At 40.9% G+C, this 12,176-nt stretch overlaps 1 protein-coding gene across 1 annotated transcript in view; it reads right to left on the bottom strand.

Moving 5' to 3' along the window:
• Positions 1-12,176, bottom strand: part of DNAH3 (dynein axonemal heavy chain 3) — a gene marked incomplete at its 3' end in the record, with an annotated part of 165,802 nt that overhangs the window by 79,912 nt on the left and 73,714 nt on the right. The window contains exons 29-36 of the mRNA XM_080704314.1: positions 10,471-10,579; positions 10,129-10,242; positions 9,000-9,176; positions 6,710-6,801; positions 6,415-6,634; positions 5,457-5,591; positions 3,203-3,314; positions 910-1,151 (exon numbers count right to left, since the gene is read on the bottom strand). Coding sequence (XP_080560440.1) covers positions 910-1,151; positions 3,203-3,314; positions 5,457-5,591; positions 6,415-6,634; positions 6,710-6,801; positions 9,000-9,176; positions 10,129-10,242; positions 10,471-10,579 — 1,201 coding nt within the window. The remainder of the gene's footprint in view (positions 1-909; positions 1,152-3,202; positions 3,315-5,456; positions 5,592-6,414; positions 6,635-6,709; positions 6,802-8,999; positions 9,177-10,128; positions 10,243-10,470; positions 10,580-12,176) is intronic.

The following is a 12,176-nucleotide window of genomic DNA, read 5'->3' as shown; positions in this document are numbered from 1 at the left end:
CTCATTAAGTAGCTGAGGCTGTCCGCAAACCGCGATCCTCCTTTCTCAGCCTCCCAAACGCTGGGATTACAAGCGTGCGCCACCACACCTGGCTTCATCATTTTATTTTAACAATTATATAGTGCTTGCTATAAGCCAGGCACTACTGAAGCAGTTTAAAAACATTAACTTACCTAATATGCCTTACGATATTATGAGATAGACATTGTTATCTTCATTTTATATATGATAAAACTGAAGCGCTGAGAAACTAAGAAGCTTGCCTGAGGTTAGACAGCTGGCAATTGGTGGGGCTAAGTTTGAACCCAGGCTGACAGGCTTGGGTCCAAGCTCTTTAGTGTTATTATACTTACTGAGGTATAATGCATTTTCCAAAGTCTCCATAACATTACGTCCTATTCCATATGATCTTTTATAATGTGATCTTGACCTTGTCCACGTCCATCAAGAGATGGAGTCTATTTCCTTACTCCCTTTAATCTGGTCAAGCCCCATGACTTCTCCATTCAGTAGAATTAGAGAACATAACTCAGTGTCATTCTAAGCATGACCCTTCATTTCTTAGAAACTTCCACTTCCTACCTCTTGGAAGCCAGTCACTACATACCAAGGGCCACTACCTAAAGAACACTGGGTGAGAATCTTGGGCCATGTGATGGCCCAAGAAGCTAGATGCTCAGTCCCATGCCAAGCTTTTTAACCTTTATCTATCATTGTCTTTAATCAAATTTAGTTTACTGATTATAAGTATATACAGAAGCATAATTCATAAATTAATAACTGTTATTCTCTTGCGGGGTATTTACTCTTAGTGTAATAAATGCATGTATTGATATAGTTGATCAATCCCTTACTCTAATAAGACACTTATACTCCGCCCATGAAAAAGTACTAAGGGTCAACAGTTACCTTTTTATTGTCATCCAGAACAGTGTTCATGTTTTCAATCCAAACAGCATCCACTGGCCCATCAAATATAATCCACTTCCGATCATCAGACACTGAAGATGCTTGCTCCCGGAAAGCATTGGCTAGGACACCGTCTGTCCACTCGTGGCTCACTGGGTCAAAGAACCCATATAGCTGCCCCATTGTGATGGCTTTGGGATTGATGATCTTGTACTCCACTGCAAACTCATCCATCTGGTTGGCTGGGCGAGAAGGTCCAACAACAGTTAAAAAGGCTCTGCCGAGACCAGAATGTCAGACAAGAGATAGCACCATCTTAAATGCCAGCCAACCTCTATGAATATGCTTTTCAAGGAGTTCTTATAAAATATGTGCTCAGTCTTTATTTTATTTTATTTTATTTTTGGTGGTACTGGGGTTCCTGGAAACCCTTCTACCTCCAGGCTACACTCCCAGACCTATTTTATATTTTTTATTTGGAAACAGGGTCTCTTAAGCCAGCATGGCTGGCTTCGAACCTCCGCGATCCTCCTGTCTCCGCTTTCCAAGCACAGGGATTACAAGCGTGCGCCACCACGCCTGGCATGTGCTCAGTATTATAAAGATTGGAGTATTTGGATAAAACTTGTTGGGTTATCACAGCCCTTTGTTTTTTTTTTATCATACCTTCTTCTGAGCTTTATTTCCAACAAAGTAAGTGTGACAGTAAGATCCAGGACTAAAGAATTCTGCCTGAGCCTAAAAGAACACAAGCATTAAAGAAGAAAGGTGCCATCTTATCAGCTTTCTTTATGTACCTGGCTGGCTTTCACAACTACCCTAAGGACCTTGGCTTTGGCTTGCAATGATAAAACAGGTGGAGGGCAAAAAGATTCTGGAAAATGATGGTTGCTTTTCTATATGAAGGGCTAGTACAGTCCTAAAATCTTTTTCTTAGTTGCTCAGTAAGAGTCATTTACACCTTATAAGTACATACTACTGGAGTAATAGGACTGAACCTGAATATTTAGGCTGATGTATGACACAGTGTGTGTATTTAGTAAAGCAAAACAATGTCACTTTTACATGATCCTTCAAAGTGAGAAAAAGTTGAGATGCATAAGCCATATATTATAAAGAGCTATTTATGAATGGAACACACCTGTAATCCCAGTACTTAGGAGGTTGAGACAGGAGGATCGCAGGTTCATGGCCAGTCTCAGCAACTTAGCAAGATCCTGTTTCAAAATAAAAAAAATAAAAAGAGCTGGGGATGTAGCTTGGTGATAAAGTGCCCTTGGTTCAATCTTGAGTACAACAAGCAAAAAACAAACAATCTCCCAAAACAAACTATTTCTGCAAAATCCTAAGGCAAAAATAGTTTGTGTAGCCTTTTCCTTTCTATCATTTAATTTCTTAAACTATATTTGAATGCAATAATTATTGCTGTACTTAAAATTGAAATACACAAATTAGTTATTAAGTCTGAGTAGCTCCCAAAACAAAATCTCAAACATCCAACGGCAATTTAATCATCAAATGTCATTAGAAAATGATTTTAAATAAACTACTTGAAGTGATTATGTCAACACATACACAGCATGGGACTGCTTTTCAAAACCAAAGGTTTGCATTTTATACAGAAACAAACAACAAATTTAAAAAGCCCCAAACTGTTTCTTTGGCTATGAACATCACTTCTATTTGTTGAGTAGGCACTGTGCTAGGTTGTTTACCTGGATAACCTCATTTTATATTCACAACAATCCTATTTTATAGCTAGGAAAACAGAAAAGAGGTTTTATAATTTGCCCAAGTTTGAGCCTGATTAAAAAATATGAGCTCTTGTTCTCTACCATAAATGGAAAGGAAGGAAGAAAAGAGGCAGAGAGGGGAAGGAAGGAAAGAAAAAAGGGAACGGAAAGGCAAAGAGGGAAGAGAAGAGAAGAATTGGTAGAAAGGGAAAAAAGAAAAAAATCATACAATGCTTTGCTTTTGTTTTTAAGACTAAATTTGTTCAGGCCAATGACAAAGAGTTTCTCTCTTATTGGGGAGCTGTTGGAGAATCCACTGTTCAACATTTGAGAAAATTCTTTCAGCCTTGATGACATACAAACAAAGTCCCTTGTTGGAAGCCCTTTACCCCTACCCTTTATTTTCTGCCTACAGACATCTGTGTGCCATGTTCTATTTCTAGCTCTGAAATCATGATCCAGGGCTGGTGAAACTCAGAACCTGGCTATATTTCAACACAGAGCCAGCCAACTGAGTAGGGAGCTCTGTCTTCCTTGGAAGCAAGGGGTGTGAGCTTTACCTGCATGTAAATCCCCCAGAGCTGCAGCCAGCACTTTATAAGCAGAAGTCTTGCCTCCCATGGGGTCTCCGACAATCATATAGCCATGTCTAACCAGCATCATCTCATAGATCTGGGGGGAGATATCAGATCAGAAGTTAGTCATTGCAAACCTCCCCACATGCAAGTTAGTCAGAATCTAACAAGGAATGAGGAGTCCTGGAAGGGTATTTTCAATGATACCTCTAACTCTGATGAATCACAGTCTTTTTAGATTTCTTGTTTAAATATTTTTTGATAAATAAATATATACATATATATTTCAGATTGCTTAAGGGATTGGAGCTTCTATTTATTCTTGATATTTAAGGTCCCTTGTTGTAGCTCAGGTTTGTGATTCTCGTACAAAGCAAGTATATTTGGGGCTTATTTAATTCAATTTATAATTGTTAGTTTTACATAGAAAGTGACCCCAGGGAAGAAACTCTGAGAGTAGCATGAAGCTTTACCAAGGTTCTCCAGCGTCAGGACTATAGAGACATTTGTGATTTCCCTGCCCAACAACCTTTGTCTTATCTGCCAGTAACAGCAGCCCAATTTCCCCTTGGGAAGCCATCCCCAAGGGGTGGTTCAGTGGACCTCACTTGGGTGGAGCTGACTTATCTCTACCTGGCTTAATCCAAGTTTTATCTCTGTCATTGACTTAAAGGTGGTCATTTACACATCACCCAATGTTCACCATCTTGTACCCCATTATGACTATAATGTACCAATAAAATTTTTTTTAAAGCTGGGCATGGTGGCTCACGCTTCTAATCTCAGCACTTGGGAGTCTGAGACAGGAGGATTACGCATGTTCAGAGCCAGCCTCAACTACTTAGTGAGGCTCTCAGTAACTTAGTGAGACCCTGTTTCCAAATAAAATAGAAAATACAGGCCTGGGAGTATAGCCTGTGGGTAGAAAACCCCTGGGTTCCATCTCCAGTACCACAAAAATAAAAATTAAAAAAAAATTTTTAAAGGTGGTCAAGTGACCTTATTAGACCTGGTCAAAGTTAACTCAGACTTTTCCCCCCACTGGAATGACTCAGAGAGGGATGTTCTTTTTATTCCTGGGCCTGAACTTGGAAGAACAGAAGCTCGAGGTGTCTGTTCTTCTGTTATTCCAAGTATGTGGACCTGAGAATAAATTTTTAATGCACACACACATATACACACACCCCTCATAAATGACGATAGGTTCCTAATGACATTTGAAAACCTGGGTCCTGCTATGCCTGAGGTCAACACATTCCTGCAAATTTCAAATTAGGTGAGTGAATAGATTCCCTTTTGTGGATTAAGGTACTTTGACTTGAGTTTCTATTATTTAGAATGAAGAAAGTCCTGACTGATTTGAAGCTTAATGCCCTCACAGGCTCTGTCTCATTTCAAATTAAAAAGAAACACCAAAGAGGATGGCCATGGAAAATGCTGTTTTATTTTATTTTTTAAATTTTGTGGGGTTGGGAATAGAGCTCAGGGGCATTCTACCTCTGAACTATATCCCAGCCCTATCTTATTTTTTATTTTAATTTGGAAACAGGGTCTCCCTAAGTTTCTGAGAGCCTCACTAAATTGCTGAGGCTGGCTTTGAACCTATGATCCTTCTGTCCCAGTACTTGGGAGGCTGAGACAGAAGGATCACAGGTTCGAAGCCAGCCTTAACAGCTTAGTGAGGCTCTCAGTAACTTAGTGAGACCCTGTGTCCACATAAAATATATAAATAGGTCTGGGGAAGCACCAGGCATGGTGGCGCATGCTTGTAATCCCCGCGCTTGGGAGGCGGAGACAGGAGGATCACACAGGTTCGAAGCCAGCCGAGCTGGCTTAAGAGACCCTGTTTCTAAAAATAAGATAGGTCTGGGAGTGTATCCCGGAGGTAGAAGGGCTTCCAAGGAACCCCAGTACCACACACACACACACAAAAGGTCTGGGGGTATAGCCCAGAGATAGAAGGCCCCTTGGGTTCCACCCCTAGTACTACAAAAAAAGAATAAAAATTTTGACTGGGGGGTGTGGCTTAGAGGTAGAATGCCCCTGGGTTCAATCTCCAGCAAAACACACACACACACACACACACACACACACACACACACACGCACCAGATTTTAAACTTCAACTCCTAATTTCTAGTGTAGACTCTAGTCTACCCTAAGTCTTTCAAGTTCCTGGCTCTAGAAGACTATAGAATAGGTACATTCTATATTCCATAGAATAGGTACAATGAACCAACCTGGATGATTTTCCCAATAAACCAAGGTACTGGCTGGAGTTTCATCTTTTTGATGTTCTCATTAAGTGCTTCCAGAAAAACCTCATAGTCTGGCTTTGGAAGAACAACTCCAGGAAACAAATCTGAGATAATTCCCTGATAACAAGAATTCAGGAAAAAGTACAAAGGATGAAGTGTCAACTATGTGATCCCAACATTTCCTTAAAATGAGATGTCTAGACAACAGAAAAATTTGAATGTCATTTTTTTGCACTAAAATTTATCCAAAATTATAATTTACCCAAGATAAAAATTTTCGACATTGTTATTTCCCTCCCAAACCACTTTAAAAGTTAGCAAATATTTAACCCGGGTGTGGTGATGCACGCTTGTAATCCCAGCACTTGGGAGACTAAGAGTGAGATCACGCAGGTTGAAAGCCAGCCTCAGCTACTTAGTGAGGCTCTCAGCAACTTAGTGAGACCCTGTTTCCAAATAAAATATAAAACAGGTCTGGGAGTATAGCCCGGAGGTAGAAAAGCTCCTGGGTTCCACCCCCAGGACCACACACACACACACAAAAGTTAGCAAATATTTAATGAGTCCTTAGTACTATCTTCTACTCATTATACTAGAGATGAATAAGATTGTCATGCGTTGTCTCTGTGAAGCTTACAGCCTGGTAAGGAAGCTAGGCATTACATTTAGTTACAAAGGAAACTAATTACATTGGATAAAATGTACTTGAACATCAGGCATTATCCTATTATTAAAACCATTTTCATTAAAATTAGGAATTAGACAGGGATGTTGCTGTTACCATTATTATTTAACATTGGAGGGGGGAGACCAGACCACAGAGATGGACAAGAAAGGGTCTCAAGAGGTAGAAAAAGATATGGAGAAGGTGCGAAAGAAAATGTTTCATGTTTAGAGGTTGAGTCCGAGTCTTTGGCCAAGGTCCTAAACCACTGCATACCTGAAATAGAGGGACATCTTGAGCTAAGAACTTGGCCAGGTTGACATCAAGCAAGGCCCGGAGCAGCAGGACACTTTCATTCTCTTCTGGGTACTTGAGCTTCAGGTTGCCCGCAGCAGTGAGCACAGACTTGACAGCCCGCATGCCATAGTCGTAGTGATGCTGGGAGGAGAGCTGCTCCGAGCACAGGCGGTAGGTCGCCACAATCTTCTGGGCGAGACTGGGAGGGCAAGGGCAGGTCTGAAGTTCCCGGTCCCTGCCTCTAGAACCCATTGAAAAAATTAATTTAACATACCTCCTGGAGTCCAAAAATCCCATAGAATAGAGGGAGATTTCTCCAATGAGGGCATAATCTGGCACCATCATGGCTACTGTCCGGAATAAGGCCTGGAAAAGAAATAACCAATCAGAATCTTTTTTTTTTTTTTTTTGGCGGTACGGGGATTGAATCCAGGGGCATTCTACCTCTGAGTTATACCCCCAGGCCCATTTTTAATTCTTCATTTTGAAACAGGGTCTCACTAAGTTGCAGAGGGCCTCACTAAGTAGCTGAGGCAAGCTGCGAACATGTGAGCCTCTTGTTTTAGCCTAAGTATTGGGCCAATCAGAACCTGAACACATACAGTGGATAAAGGGGGAAGGCACACCTGTAGAGGAAAAGGGAAGGAACATGATCACTCAGACCATTTCATCAAGGAAAAGAGGTGAGAGTATGCATTAAGACAGAGGGGCTGTCTTTAAGAAATAGCCTTCCCATTGGCCCTGTTCAGGAACATGCTATCCCTCTGGGTTCCTCAATGCCTCTATGGAAGGTCTTAGGTGCTGGTGTCTCAAGACCTCATTCTCCTATGTCAAACAAAGATATCTCTTAACATTCTCCAATCGTTGAAATTTCCTGGCACTCAACATGAACATGAGTAGTCAGCTAGGAATGCAAGGCCAGTATGTATTAGGAGAATCCTGAAGTCATATCTTAATTTGAGTTTACATTCTGATTTCTGCTAGCTATGAGCAAATTATATCTCCTCTCCACACTTCCGTTCTTCATCTCGGAAGGGGCTAACAACTCACCTATTCACAGAATTACCATGAGAACAAATGACATAATGTAAGGAAAGTACTTACAAAGGAAGGTTGCACCTAGCGAATGCTCAATAGCTATCAACTATTGCTATCTTGAGCCTGAGAAGAGAAGTGACTTGCCTGGCTCATGCAGTCAGTTACAGGTAGAGCCACTTTATAATCCTGACACCAGCCCTGCTGCTTCCTATTTACCACACTGCCATATGAAAGTTGCTTGTGCTGATCTAACACAGTTCTTGGTTGGGATGATTGAATGAGGTAGTTATAACAACTGGGTGGCAAAAACTGAGAAATGTGGCTCCAGATTCTACTTTGGCACACACTGGCTTCTGTTGACCTGTAGGGGAGGAGCCCTGGATGGATTTTTTGGGCTCTTTTCTATTTTTAAAGTGATAAAGTAGTCTGTTTGACTAAGTTTACAGAGCACTAAAAATAATGCATTTCCAGCAGGCAGAGTACAATGTAGAAAGTCAGTGGATAAGGATGTGGCTGTATCTTTCATTGCTTCTGCACATGGGGACGTAGCAACACATTAGCATGAAAACAACAAAGAAGTAGGTCTGGGAGTCTCTCTCTGGCCACTCACTATGCACCTGACTGGCAGATGTTCCTCCCAAAAAAGGAGACCTAACTATCTGATACACTTTTTTTTGTTTTCCTTCCATGAGACCAGCACACTGAGGGCATGCCGGGCCATCTTTCCCTTGAAGATGGCCTAGTTGCCTCTCTCTTCCCTTTCAATGTTCAGAGACACTTCCCTTCTTCTACTAGCACCAGGCCCAATGTATATTGCCTTGGCTGTAGCTCAAGCCAGGTCAGCAATAGAAACTAGGAATAAATATGCACTCTTGCTATCTCTGTAGTTGGTCAGAACAGACTGCTTTGGTATGGAAGTTACTTAGGCTTAACCAGTTTCGGAGTAAAGAGGGACCCTTCACATGGCCCAGTCTAGGTGTGCCAGAGTTCTCTGCATTGAAATCCAATGATCTCTTATAAGTAGAACTATTTGGTTTGGCCTAAAGTAATTACTTTGGCATTGAGCCGGGATCTAAAAGTTAGGCTATTTCACTAAGAAAATCTAAATTTCTAGCTTATCCAGAACAATAAGATGAGATCTAACAATTCCTGTTTGGCCACAATAGTCTAGAACTAAAAGGTGGCTGCTGCCTTTAAATGGGACATATACCAGAGTCTATACTATGTTTTCCTGAACCCTGTAGACAATTGAAATGGCAGTCCTTGTTCTAGTGGTCATCGTTTTCTATTTGCCATCAGTATTTATGTTTGTATTCTCCTTTCTCCATGAGACCTGTTGGGGAGGTAGCTGTTTTCCAGAGACAAGTACTCTCTTAACTGTCACTGGCACTGCACTATTACTTCTTGCAGCTAAAAAATGCTACTGTTCTTGTTGATGGGCTTCTCTATAAGATCCTCAGGTGGGTACCTCCAGAAATTCCTTTACTTATAAGGCATATCCAGCCTGTATACATGCTTATGTTTACCTTGAGGTTATCTGGTAGCTCTGCCCTGCCAGCATACCCAGGGTTCATGGTAATGAAGACAGCACAGGTTGGGTTCAGAGAGAGCTCAGTGCCTTCAAAGATGAATATCTTCAGCTTCCGGATAATGGCCTGTTGGATGCTGAGAATCTGCTGGGCGACCACAGACAGCACTTCTACCTATGGGGAGAATGCCTGGCTAGTTTGAGCTCTGACAGACTCCCCCTCACTTAGCAAAGAAAGAACCAATCACCTGAGAACCAGACTCTCATGTTAAAAATTAGGAGTATGATTTGGAGTTTTGGCAAAGAAATGGAAAATAGAGATGTGTTTGCGCGCGCACATGTGTGTATATATGGTTTTCATAGTATTTATCTTTGTTTAGACACTTATCATAGTGCTTGACCCATAAGAGGTATTCAGTGTCTCTCAGTTCAAATTGATGTTTACATTTCCTGATCTCCATTCTCCATCCAAATAGAATTAATCACTGACTCTTTTTTATTTATTTATTATTTTTGCAGGTCTGGGTATGGAACCCAGAGGCATTCAACCTCCGAGCTACACCCCCTGCGCTATTTTTTATTCTTTATTTTGAAACTGGGTCTCACTGAGTTGCAGAGGGTGTCACTAAGTAGCTGAGGCTGTCCGTGAACTGCGATCCTCCGGTCTCGGCCTCCCGCATGAATGTTGGGATTACAAGTGTGCGCCACCATGCCTGGCTCTGACTCTTATTTTAAAATGTGTCTTTTTTGCCACTACTATAGATTTCTATTATGCTATATTTGTTTCATTTCTTTGTTTTGTTTACTGGATTATAACATCCTAGAGGGCAAGATAATTTATTATTCATCCATGCCTCATGAACATATGCAGAATTGCTGAAATAGAATAGCTGCTCAATAAAGTTTTAGAAGGAACCAGTGAATGGATGGATATGACAGGGAGGTAGGGATATGTGTATAAACTATGCATTCTGTCTCCTTATGGCCGTTTTTGTTTAGTTCATTATATGCCTACTCTATGGAAGGGCCATAGAGAAGGCAGCAGGCCCTATCATTAAGGAGCAGAGTCCAGAAAAAGGCCCCTTCACGTCTAACCCCTCTGTTCTGTAGCCTAGAAACCAAGTTACCTCAATCCTGTTGAACTCATCAAAACAGGCCCATGCTCCAGCCTGGGCCAGCCCCTTGAAGAACTTCCCCATGGCTTTGTAATCCAAACCGTCTGAGCAGTTGAAGACCACACACTAAAAAGAGGGAGAATATAGGCACTATTCAAGATGGATTCTACCACCTCTAAATTGCCTGGCACTATTATCAGGGGTCAGGCTCCTCTCTTTTTGTTCTACTGAACAAGCTAAGCCCCCCAGCCTTCCTATGAAACTAACTCATCTTGAGCTTCATGCTCATTTCTCTGGACAGGGGTCCAGAGACGGGTCAGAAAGAGAGTATGGACGTGGGTGGCATATCCACACCTGCTTAGCCAAAGCTTTGGCCAGGTCTTTTGTGGTTTCTGTCTTTCCTGTTCCAGCTGGACCCTCTGGAGCTCCCCCAAGGTTCAACTTCAATGCACCCATCAGTGTCCTACGGAGAAGAAAACAGGAATGTAGTCCTAAGGCACAGGAAAGAAACTAGCTTTTTGTTTATTTTTACTTATGAAGTTCAAAACTTCATCCTAGTTTATATATATATATATATATATATATATATATATATATATATATATATATATATATTTAGATATATAATTTTTTTTTGCAGTACTGGGGATGGAACCCAGGGGCATTCTACCTCTGAGCCACAACCCCAGCCCTATATCTTATTCTTTTTTAAATTTTGAAACAGGGTCTCACTGAGTTGCAGAGGGCCTCACTGAGTAGCTAAGGCTGTCAGTGAACCGTGACTCTCCTGTCTCAGCCTCCTGAATGCTGGGATTGCAAGTGTGCGCCACCACGCCCGGCTCACAATAGTTATATTACAAATACATAATCATTGTAAAAATTCTGCTTTATTGACCTTTGCAAACTTAGACCTGGACCCAGAGCCTCATGCATAGAAGGCACTTAGACACATTTTGTGGAATGAATGATTAAATGGGAAAAAGAAGTGCATGCATGCATGAATACACAAATGATTCAAATAAAGATGAATGGTGAAAATAAGCATGTGTTTCTACTAGATTATAAAATCTTGAGCTCTGAAGCTGTGTTTTGATTCAGCTCCACATCTTCAGCAAAAAGAATCAGTGTCCCACAGATGGTAGGCACAGAACCAATGGTAGAAATGAGTGACGTGGTAACAGGTTTCACAGCTCTTTAACAAATTATGTCTTTATACTTTCAGTTAATATACTATCTTGTAATCTCTGAATATATCTCCCCAGTTCTAATTAGATTTAGGGTTCCTTGACATAATGCACGGAGCATAGGAAAGTTGAAGAAATGGCTACTAACCAGGCAGGGTGGTGCAAGCCTATAATCCCAGCATTTGGGAGGCTGAAGCAGGAGAGCCACAGGCTTAACGGTAGCCTCAGTGACTTCGTGAGGTCCCTGGTAACTTAGCAAAACCCTGTTTCAAAATTTAAAATAAAATAAAATAGGGCTGGGGTTCTAGCTTAGAGGTATAACATCCTTGGATTCAGTATATGGTACTACAAAGCAAAAAATAGTTTTTCATGAGGACTGTATCAAATACTAATATACTGTGTTTGAAATATTTTGCCAAATGAGTAGATTATAGCTGCTTTTGCCACAAGAGGGAAAGTGGGTAACTATTTGAGATGATGAATATGTTAATTTATTGCACTGTAGTAATCTTTTTATTTTACTTATTTTATTTATTTTTTTGGTGGTACTGGGGATGGAACCCAGGAGCTTTTCTACCTCTGGGCTATACTCCCAGACCTATTTTATACTTTATTTGGAAACAAGGTCTAAGTTGCTGAGAGCCTCACTAAGTAGCTGAGGCTGGCTCTGAACCTGTGCGATCCTCCTGTCTCATCCTCCCAAGCTCTGGGATTATAAGCGTAAGCCACTGTGCCCGGCTGTAATCATTTTTATTTTGTATGTAGCTTATATGTTGATTAGCTTAAACATATACAACAAAATTTATTTATTTATTTATTTATTTATTTATTTATTTATTTATTTATTTATTTGGTGGTACTGGGGTTCCTGGAAAC

The sequence above is a fragment of the Muscardinus avellanarius genome (genome assembly GCF_963383645.1).
Source record: "Muscardinus avellanarius genome assembly, chromosome: 10".
Taxonomy (NCBI): Eukaryota; Metazoa; Chordata; class Mammalia; order Rodentia; family Gliridae; genus Muscardinus; species Muscardinus avellanarius.
This window is presented reverse-complemented; position numbering and strand designations above follow the sequence as displayed.